Source organism: Giraffa tippelskirchi, chromosome X (assembly GCF_054371585.1).
Source record: "Giraffa tippelskirchi isolate mGirTip1 chromosome X, T2T-mGirTip1v1.2.pri, whole genome shotgun sequence".
Lineage (NCBI taxonomy): Eukaryota > Metazoa > Chordata > Mammalia > Artiodactyla > Giraffidae > Giraffa > Giraffa tippelskirchi.
The window spans coordinates 67,075,750-67,087,500 of record NC_137289.1 but is presented as its reverse complement, the minus strand read 5'-3'; the positions used below and the strand labels follow the sequence as shown (position 1 = coordinate 67,087,500).

The 11,751-nt window shown below is 35.3% G+C and overlaps 1 protein-coding gene across 10 annotated transcripts in view; it reads left to right on the top strand.

The window, feature by feature from the left end:
- The window catches only part of FAM133A (family with sequence similarity 133 member A), an 86,537-nt gene extending 75,003 nt beyond the window's left edge, over positions 1–11,534 (top strand). For 9 of the 10 annotated variants that reach the window (XM_081567460.1, XM_081567455.1, XM_081567461.1 and 6 more), the window contains one exon: positions 8,553–11,534. In XM_081567460.1, coding sequence (XP_081423586.1) covers positions 8,656–9,405 — 750 coding nt within the window. In that variant the 5' untranslated portion in view covers positions 8,553–8,655 and the 3' untranslated portion in view covers positions 9,406–11,534. The remainder of the gene's footprint in view (positions 1–8,552) is intronic. The other variant, XR_014076138.1, reaches the window with a different exon arrangement.
- Positions 11,535–11,751: the final 217 nt, after the last annotated feature.

The window sequence follows — 11,751 nt, the reverse complement described above, 5'->3', positions numbered from 1 at the left end:
GTAAGACATTATCAATAAGAAAACTAGATGCAAAAGATTCTTTACTTGCAACTTTATTGTAAATCTTTTCTAATACAGAAAGTTTGTTTTAAAAAACATTTCACTTCATCATCATAAAAGCTAAATAATAACAATAATTTGTTTTTCTGAATATAAAATCCAAAATATATTACTATATTAAGAGAAATAAGAGGGTGAAGTACTCATTTCTTTAAAATAAACAATTAGCTAAAATTTATACTTAGAACTTTATCCTCTCATAGCCTTTCTTTTCCATTTTATCTCTTGTATCTGAAATATTTTATTGCTGCTATAAACTTCCTGGTATCATCCTTAAGATATTAGAGACTGATCCCTTGTCATTTGACAATTCTGTAGACAGAAAAAGAGGCAGTATTTCAAATTCTACACCTTTTCTCTGGAATGATAAATGCTCCATGACACAGCTATGCCAGAGGGAATTCACCTGAAGTGAAGGATTTTAACATAGCACAGCTTTGTATCATGTTGATTCCAGACAAAATAAGGGATAATTTCTCCCTCAAAACAGTCATGTTACCAACTAGAATAGAATGTGTTGCTCCTTGAGTTTTATTTAGAAGAAAGATATCATTTTATATATACTTGCTAAAACTAGTATTTTCAGGAAATTGTCAAGTATCATTAAACGTCCTCATAAACCCTCTTTTTTTTTTCTTATTTGGCCTGTGAATTCCATAAAACTGTGACTATCCTCTATATTATCAGTCAGTGTGAAATAGCAGAACATAATGATAATTAAAGGTATTGGTAGTATATATGTGCGTATGTCATGTCAGTCAGTTCAGTTATCAGTCGTGTCCGACTCTTTGTGACCCCATGGACTGCAACACACCAGGCCTCCCTGTCCATCACCAACTCCCTGAGCTTGCTCAAACGCATGTCCATTGAGTCAGTGATACCATCCAACCATCTCATCCTCTGTCATCCCCTTCTCCTGCTGCCTTCAATCTTTCCCAGCGTCAGGGTCTTTTCAAATGAGTCAGTTCTTCACATCAGGTGGCCAAAGTATTGGAGTTTCAGCTTCAGCATCATTCCTTCCAATGAATATTCAGGACTGATTTCCTGTAGGATGGACTGGTTGGATCTCCTTGCAGTCCAAGGAACTTTCAAGAGTCTTCTTCAACACCACAATTCAAAAGCATCAATTATTCGGCGCTCAGCTTTCTTTATAGTCCAACTCTCACATCCATACATGACTACTGGAAAAGCTATAGCTTTGACTAGACGGACCTTTGTTGGCGAAGTAGTGTCTCTGCTTTTTAATATGCTGTCTATTTGGTCATAAATTTTCTTCCAAGGAGTAAGTGTCTTTTAATTTCATGGCTGCAGTCACCATCTGCAGTGATTTTGGAGCCCCAAAAAATAAAGTCTGCCACTGTTTCCCCATCTATTTGCCATGAAGTAATGGGGGACCAGATGCCATGATCTTAGTTTTCTGAATGTTGAGTTTTAAGCCAACTTTTTCACTCTCCTCTTTCACTTTGATCAAGAGGCTCTTTAGTTCCTCTTCGCTTTCTGTCATAAGTGTGGTGTCATCTGCATGTCTGAGGTTGTTGATATTTCTCTCGACAATCTTGATTCAAGCTTGTGCTTCATCCAGTCCAGCATTCCTTATGATGTACTCTGCATATACATTAAATAAGCAGAGTGACAATATATAGCCTTGACATAGTCCTTTCCTGATTTGGAAGCAGTCTGTTGTTCCATATCCAGTTCTCACTGTTGCTTCTTGACCTGCATACAGATTTCTCAGGAGGCAGGTCAGATGATCTGGTGTTCCCATTTCTTTCAGAATTTTTCCGCAATTTGTTGTGATCCATACAGTTAAAGGCTTTGGCATTGTCAGAAGAGCATAAGTAGATGTTTTACTGGAACTCTCTCACTCTTTCAATGATCCAGCGATGTTGGCAATTTGATCTCTGGCTCCTCTGCCTTTTCTAAATCCATCTTGAACATCTGAGAATTCATGGATCATGTACTGTTGAAGCCTGGCTTGGAGAATTTTGAGCATTACTTTGCTAGCATATGTGCATATGATTATTATTATTTTATAATATAGTAGAGTCATTGGTATCTTAAAGCCTTTATGTAGGTTTATGAGGCATTTATTTCAGTAGCATGGTATTTAAACTTACATTCACTAGTGGTAATAAAGAACATTAATTTTATTTTTTAATAAAGGCTGCATCCAAATGTCCAGACCTTTGCAGAAGAGTTGGGTGTTTTAAAGTCTCAGAGCTATTGCCAACTATTTACAAAGATTTTTCTGCTGAAGTCCCTATGTCTGTGAGAGACAGTATGTTGCCTACAGTTTGACATATCATTAAAAATTGAATGAAATGATTTGTAAAATAAAGTAGCTCTTTAAAATAACTAGCCTTGATGATACTGACAATTGAAATTAAGACTGTGAAACATTAAAATATGCTTTTAATTAATTTGAATTCATACTGACTTTCACCTGAGCATGTTCAATGAAAAATGGTGTTGATACAATCACTTTTAACATGGAGAAGTGGATATGATGACTTGTTTACAACAGTGTAATAATGTGAATATATGCATTGCATTTGGCTTTTCCTTTTCACCTCAGGGCCTTAGCATCTGATATTGCTTGTGCTTGGAACATATAGTCAACTTTGGCTCTTTTGTTACTCCTTTACTCTTTAGTCACCTTCATCTAGCTAGCTCTAATTTATCCATCAGGTCTCAGATTACATGTTAATTGTGTGTTAGTATCTCAGAGTTGACCTTCTATTCTAAATTAGTTCACTTATTATTCATAGCGTCCTATGCTTTTCCTTTATCATTCTAATCATGATTATAGTTAATACTCACTTGTTTGATATTTGTGTAATGACTTTTACCTTTACTAGACCATAATCTCCATGGGATATAGCATAGTGTCTGGTGCATAATAGATGATCAAAAGGGAGTTGTTATAAAAATGAATGAACAGATAACTGTTATAATACTTAGATCACCAGCAAGGCTGTTACAATTTGTATCTAATCTTTATACAAAATCAGCATACTTCATACAAATGAATAGAGATAAAGAAAATAAAGTTTCTCTTCTAAAATAGAAACAGAAAGTAAGCCACAGTACTTTTAAGACAGAGTACTTGAGCAAGAGACTTTGTTGCTGTTATTTTTTTTCTCAGCATTATTATCTTCTGAGAAAAGAGCACACAGATTCTGCAAGTCTGAAGGCCTCTCACAACACATGTCTGGTGTTATTCCAAATTGTAATTATTGTTCTCAAAACTCCAATGCTATCTCAACCTGTCAATCGCAGCAGATGACCTTGGCATGTATGATTGAGTGAAAATGAAGGCTCTTATGTGAGAAATGTTTCAAATTTCCCCCTTACATTTCCGCTGTCACTAACAAAAGAAAAAAAAAAAAACTATACCCATACTCTTTATTATTTTCCTCTGCTCTTTCAAGAAGGGAGATCCTCTAACTATGCGTTTGTTTCCTCTCTGTTTCTTCTATGGTTTTGCCACAAAGAATTATTGCCTCTCTTTCCTGTCTTCTTTAAAGTCTTTCTATTTAAACATTGTCACCCTCTGAATATGCTCAAGTTTCTTCTATGATAAAAACAAACAAGAGTAAAAAATCATTTTTTGAAAATTCTTCATCTCTCTTTGGGCTTCACTGGTGGCTCAGATGGTAAAGAATCTGCCTGCAATGCAGGAGAGACAGGTTCGATCTCTGAGTCAGCAAGATCCCCTGAAGAAGGGATGGCTACCCACTCAAGTATTCTTGCCTGGAGAATTCCATGGACAAAGGAGCCTGGCAGGCTACAGTCCATGGGGTTGCAAAGAATCAGATATGACAGAGCAACTAACACACACCTTATGTCTCTAATTTCTCACCTCCAATTTACTCTTTAACCATCTGTCATCCTGGTCTCTGCCCTAATTAATTGAAATTGTGTTAGCAAAAGTTACTAATAATTTCTTCAAAGTCATATATAAGGGACATTTTCAGATTTTATCTTATTTGACCTATTTGATTTAGTATTGTTGTCCATAACATCATTTTTTTTTCTGGATTTTTTTAAAGTTAAACTTAATACCTGCTCATTGTAAAAAAAAATATAAATAGTGTAGGAAAACTTACAAAAGGAAATAATGCCTTCTCATATGCAGAGATAACCAGTATTTACATTGGTGAACTTTCTGTATGTGTGTACTATAATTCATACATCCTGTTTGTTATTGATGAACATTTAGGTTTTTTCCTCAAATTTTAATGTTTAGAAATTGCTCAAGTGAAATTTATGAACCTTTAAGGATTATTGAAACTTGAAACTTTACTCTCCCCACTCTCTTTCTGTGACGTTACTTTATTTTCTGATACAGCTGTAGCTCTTACCACTCTGGCTAATTTTCTGATGTCTTCTTTGTAAATTTTACTTTCTCTGCCAGCCCCTTGTGTGTTGTTCATTTGGACCCAGTGCTCAAACCTTTTTTCATATGAAATCTTCCCTCAAGGTAATTTAACTTTCTCTCATGACTTTAGCCATCATGCAGTGACTGCCAATCCTGTATCTCTAACTCAGGTCACATTCCAGAGTTTTATCAACCATATATCCAATTTCCTACATGTGGGTTCATTCACATGTTTCAAGCTTCATAGATCTAACACTGAACCTAGAACTTTACTCAAAGTCTATGCCATTTCCTATATTATCCAGTCGTTGGCCTTTTATTTTGTCTCACAAGCCAGAAAAGGCAGAGGAACCAGAGATCAAATTGGCAACATCTGTTGGATCGTAGAAAAAGCAAGGGAATTCCAGAAAAACATCTACTTCTGCTTCATTGACTATGCTACAGCCTTTAACTGTGTGGAAAATTTTTAAAGAGATGGGAATACTAGACCACCCTACTTGCCTCCTGAGAAACCTGTATGCAGTCAAGCAGCAACAACTAGAACCAGACATGGAACAACAGACTGGTTCAAAATTGAGAAAGGATTATTTCAAGGCTGTATATTGTCACCTGCTTATTTAACTATTATGTAGTGTACATAATGAGAAATGCCAGGCTGGATGAATCACAAGCTGGACTCATGATTGCCAGGAGAAATATAAACTACCTCAGATATGCAGATGATACCACTCTAATGGCAGAAAGCTAAGAGGAATTGAAGAGCCTCTTGATGCGGGTGAAAGAGGATAGTGAAAAAGCTGGCTTAAAATTCGACATTCAGAAAACTAAGATCGTGGCATCTGGTCCCATCACTTTGTGGCAAATAGATGTGGAAAAATTGGAAATAATGACAGATTTTATTTTCTTAGACTCCAAAATCACTGTGGATAGTGACTGCAGCCATGAAGTTAAAAGACATTTTGCTCATTGGAAGGAAAGCTATAACAAACCTAAACAGCATGTTAAAAAGCAGAGACATCACTTGGATGACAAAGGTCCATATAGTCAAAGCTATGTTTCTTCCTGTAGTCATGTTACAGATTTGAGAGTTGGACCATAAAGAAGGCTGACCACTGAGGAATTGATGCTTTCAAAATGCTGAGAGTCCCTTGGATTACAAAGAGATCATACCAGTCAATTCTAAAGGAAATCAACCCTGAATATTCATTGGAAGGACTGATGCTGAAGCTGAAGCTCCAATACTTTGGTCACCTGATGTGAAGAGCCAACTCATTGGAAAGGACTCTGGTGCTGGGAAAGATTGAGGGCAGGAGGAGAAGGGAGTGACAGAGGATGATGATTAAATGGCATCACCAACTCAATGGATGTGAGTTTGAGCAAACACCCAGAGATATTGAAGGATAGGGAAGCCTTACATCCTGCAGTCCATTGGGTTGCAAAGAGTCGGACACTGAGTGCCTGAACTACAACAACAGGCCAGAACCTCACCCTAGATTCCTTTCTCTTCCTCATGCTTTGCATCTAATTGTTCATTAATTCCAGTAGAATCTCCTTAGTATGGCTCATATTTCCCACTTTTTCACTCATAATACCACTATTTTTATTTCAGACTCTTTTCTTATCTGTATGAATACCTGAATTGACCTCATTGTCTTCAGGTTCACCTACCTCCAGCTCATCTTTCATACTGTAAGAAATTGTCTCTTAAATACTCACATGTGATCATATCACTCTCCTGCTTAAAATAGTCACTGTCTCCCCATTAGCTTCATTGCAAGTCCCATAGAATAGATTCAAACCTCAGCATCTCATTCAAACCTTTGTGAACTGGTCTTTGCCTGTCTTTCTAGATGATATTAGGGCTAAGTTTCAAGGAACTGTAATTAGAATGAATTATGCTATTCTAAGTGTTCAGTAGTAGAAACAACCACCAATTAATTGAATGTGAACTAAAATCCTTAAAGACATTTGATGATCAAGTATGGGAAACAATGATATTTGACAGACCTTTGGATTCCAATAAGAAGGAAAATGACAAAAATACCTAAGAGAACTGAAGAGGAGGGAGAGTAAGTTAACACAACAAATCAAATCCAGAAACTAGTACCAAGAGTCACTGTAAAAATCTGTGGCATTGAGCTTATGCAGGGTAGGTATATTAGGTCGACTTAAAGGGTCAAAGTCAGGATGGAGACTGACAGAAAAATCTGTGATATATCTGATCATCTTTCTCTTCAGACTTTGTGTTGGCTTCCTAACAACTATAGCACAAAATCTAAGGTGTTAAAATGACCTAAGAAGGCCTCTGTGATCAGGCTATTTACTTCCTATGCAGCCTCATCTCCTGCTACTGCCCTCTTACACTTTAGGCTCCATCAATACTAAATACATGGTGATCTTTCAAGTCTCTTTGTTTTCTTCACATATTGTTTCTTCTGCCTAGAATGTCCTTCAGTTCCTAATTTTTCAGTGAACTCCTATTTATTCTTCAAAATCTTGTACTGACATCACCAACTCCAGGAGCCTTCTCTGAATGCACCTCTCTCACAGAGTTACCCATCCATCAATCCACTCATTTTTTGTTTATTATTGAGCAAATATTTATTGAGTACTTAGTGTAGGCCAGATGCCATGTAAGGTACTGGGAACATCATGGCTAGAAGACAGGTCAAATGTGACTTTACCCTTCTTGGCCTTATATTTAGAAATGAATACACACATGCATATGCATGTGAACACACACATGAATGCACACACACACAAATACACATCCAAATAGATAAAGAAAATAATCATCAGTTTTCTAAGTGCTATGAATAAAAGAGGCAAGAAACTTTGATACAGAATAATGAGTGTAAGGGATAGATACAGAAGCAACATAATATAAGTTTGAGCCATGTGAAATTGCTAGTATTTGACTATTTTTGTTCCATATAATTGGTGATTTTATATAGTTCAACTTAATAGTTGCCTTTCTGAGGAACTGACCTTCAAACTGAGATCTGAAGATGAGGTGAAACTGGCCAAGGTGGCTAAGCTTGAAGCTTAGCATGTTCCAGAAACCAAGAGAAGACTGGAAAAGACAGAATTGAGAAAGCCAATGAAATGTAAGAGCTATATAAGCAGGACAGATCGTATTGGATCTTTATAGGAATTTGGATTGATTTTCATTAAAATATAAAGCCACTAGACTATTTTAAAATCCTTCTGATTTCAGTGTGGGACCAAAAGGGAAGAGAATAAGGGCAAAAAACAGGGCTGTCAAGAAGTTGATGTCAAGAGACAATATAATATTGTGTTAAGTGTAAAGGGTTTGGCCTCATGCTGCCTTGATTTAAATCCTGGTTTTACCATTTGCCATTTATTATGTCACTTTATGCAAGTTACTCAAATTCTCTAAGCTTCAGTTTCTTCATTTCTATAATAGGATAATGACAGAATCAACTTCATAGCATGTTGATCTATGACTAACCTCTAGATTAGTCTAGAGACTGAATAAAATAATCCACTGCACAACACTGAGAAATCCCTGGCATCTAATAGGGATTAATAATCCAAATGACAGGTGACAGTACCTGCACTATTTTGATGACAGCATATATGAAGAGAAGTGAGCAAACATGAGACCTCTTGTGGGGGTTTAAACAGCAAGATTTATTAATGAATTGGATATGTGAATTGAGGGAGAAGGATTTTTCAGGCATGACTCCTAGGTTTCTGTCAAAGAGTGGAATGGATTGTGCTGCACTCTACTAAAATAGGGAAGGTCTGCCTGGTACAGAATTTGGCTACAGAAATTTCTCTCTATACCATGTAAGGCAGAATGAAAGAAAGAAAAAAGGTAAGTAACATACAATATAAAAATAAATAGTTATTTAAAATTTAGATAACAGAAACTTACATGAGATATGAAAAACACTTTATGTTATATTTACACAACAATGTCTAAAATATGTAAAACTTTTGTGTATATATTATTTTTCCTCAAGGTCTAAGATTTTGTAAATCTTTCTACCATACTATGTGATAAACAGTGAACAATTACAATTATGTGCTTACTTTGTCTTATATTAAAGGTGTTTTTTAATCATTCCATCTGCTTCTCTCACAGAATGGAACCTGCTTGGTATACCAGCAGATGAAGAATTTAAGGAGGGTGTCTGTCTTTATTCTCTTTAGCAACTGAGAGTCTGCTCTGGGAACCATCAGGCACCATGGGAAAGCGGGACAATCGGGTGGCCTATATGAATCCTATAGCCATGGCCAGATGGAGGGGCCCATCTCAATCTGCAGGCCCAACAATACAAGATTATCTGAATCGACCAAGGCCCACCTGGGAAGAAGTGAAGAAACAATTAGAAAATAAAAAGAAAGGCTCCAAGGCATTAGCTGAATTTGAAGAAAAAATGAATGAGAACTGGAAGAAGGAACTAGAAAAAAGCAGAGAGAAATTATTAAGTGGAAATGAGAGCTCATCCAAAAAAAGAGAAAGAAAGAAAAAGAAAAAGAAGAAATCTTGTCGGTCTTCATCTTCTTCTTCATCAAGCACTGATTCTTCAAGCAGTTCTCCAGATTCTGAAGATGAGGAAAAGAAAGAAGGAAAAAAGAGAAAGAAAAAGAAGAACCATTCATACAAATCATCAGAAAGCTCTCCATGTGGTTCTGAATCAGAGAACAAGGAATCTGTAAAAAAGAAAAAGAAGTCAAAGGATGAAACAGAGAAAGAAAAGTGTATTAGAAGTCTCAGCAAAAAAAGAAAGAAGACTTATCCTGAGGATAAACCTTTATCATTGGAGTCCTCATCAGAATCAGATTATGAAGAGGAGATGCAAGCAAAAAAGAAGAGAAGACGTGAAGAGCAAGAAAAAGCAACAGAAAAAGCAAAGAAGAAGAAGAAGAAACAGCACAAAAAACATAGTAAGAAGAAGAAAAAGAAATCAGGTTCAAGTCACAAATCAGGATAGTATCAAGAAAGAAAAGGAAGATTTACCTGTTGAAAAAAGCAAGGAAGGTCTATAGGAAAATTCAACTGTGAGTGTTAGAGCATATTTACCAAAATGCATGAGTTTCCCTGTGTTAACAGAATTATTCCTGGACTTTGTTGCCAGTCAAATGCCACTGTGCCAGAAAGGGCCGTAATTGTTGCCTGCAGCTTAAACGTAGGGTTTTGTTTTGTTTACGTGTTTTTCCCTCCACTGGCTAATTTCTCTGAGAGCTAAAATTGTGTTGTCATACTAGTGGTTAAAATGTTTAGAATTAAATTAAATGTTTTAGATGATAAATAATTCTGACCAAACAATGTATCTAATGTCAAAAGTATCTAATTTGGATACATCTTTAAAATATATTCAGAAATATCCAGGCAACAATAGTTGACCTTTTTGAAGCATGGACTTAACATTAATGTCTCAAAATATTTACATTTAAAGATTAAAATTTAGTTTATTTTTCTTTTCTCCTTAATAAACTTTTGTTTACATGGGGAAAGGGCTTGTGGGGGGGAAAGAGTTTGCTATCACTTTGGTGAGCTGAATAGTGTGCCTTTGATATTTACACATCCTATTTTTGCTAGTGCAGCAGCCATTCTTTTCTTACTTAGTAATGTATGCTGCTTCACATGAACAAGAAAGACAGCAATTTACAGTATATGTAAAACTCCAGTTTTATAAAACTTACCTCCACTTCAACAGTACTGAATAATATTTAGTGTTAGAGTGTTACATGATTTGAATTAACTTTGATACCCTTTGGAGGAGAATCATTTTAAATAGACCCTGGTATTTTTTATTAATAAATCTTTATCCTGAAATGTTTTGCATGTTTTATACTATTAAGTTTTGATTATCCAGGGACATTCTATATAATCAGTAATCCTTTTTTAATATGATTTATGCTTAGGGTACAAGTTTCAAGTTTTTAATTTCTTAATCTTACTATATTAATTTCATTACTGTGGTTGATTGCCTACTTTCCAAAATATTTAGCATGTAAAAAAGAAGGTTTAAAAAATATTTAATACCTTCATATTGAAGCTGGTTTACTGTAAGCAAGTTGAATGCCAGACCTCTAGTACACTGTATGTCTTGTTACATAAAACTACTGCCAAAATCTTAGTATGCTGTTTAAAAATTTGTTGTCTTAAGCATTAATATTGAATTAAAATAGGAGTTAAATTAGGAAATTATAATCTGTTTCATATTTTACTAAGATTTAGAGTTTGTTGCTTCGTGTTTGTTGCTGATTCATGTTTACCACTATGCTGAAATAAGTTGAAATTTATTTTTGCTTTACATATTTTATATCAGAGCAATATGAATTATAAATTGATGCCTAAAAAACACCCATTACAGAGGATGTGCTAATTGTAATGTCATATGTACAAAGTATTTTGGCATGAGGAGAGAATAAATAGCTATTTTTTTTAAGTAGCTGATTGTATGTCAGCTCCCTTGAATCACAAGTAAAATTATTATAAAGATAGAAAACATCTGGTAGATAAATAACGTGTTGACTCCCCAAATTTTTGCAGTGCATACATCAGAATCTCAGTAACATTCTTGGAACATTATAAATGTAATGCCTTGTTAAGTCACACTGAAGCTTCGTAACTGTAGCTGTTTTCCTAAAATATAGCTATATCTATATGCCAATAAAAACTATTATATTTAACGGATATTTTTATCCATATAGAGTTTTCCAAAAAATATTTTTTATTAAAATATTAAAAAGCATGTATTATTTGTAGAATGTGGCAAAGACATTAACAACTATCAAATATCTATGTGCTCGCATTCACTTCCCAGCCGCTTGTAGTTAGGCAATGCCATTTATTACTTCTAGCAGAAGGATTACAGAGAGATTGTAAACAAAAGTAATGTGTCGTTTCAGTACCGGTGCAGTAAAAAGTCCTGTGTGACCCTCCAGCTTTCTTTACCTGCCATGTGGACCTGAAAGCAGTGTGCTCCAAATAGTGTACCTACAAGATGGATGCAACCTGTATCTCTAAGTCTCTGTTTGTAAGGGACCTGCCCTGAAGAGCTGATGGACTTGGGGTGAATGTTTTGAGTGTGAGAAATAAACTGTTATGTGTTAAGCCACTGAGATTTTGGGTCTTCCTTTTCACTACTGCAGCAATCAACTATCCTACTCTGAATAGTAACATACAACTCTAGAATGTCTGTTTAATTATTTAAATAAAATAACTCACTTATTTCTGTCACGTCTTCATGTAGTCAGCAGAATGATTCAAAAGTAATCATTTATGCCATAACAGAAGGAAATGTTATTTTATTTGCATTGTTTTTTTATGT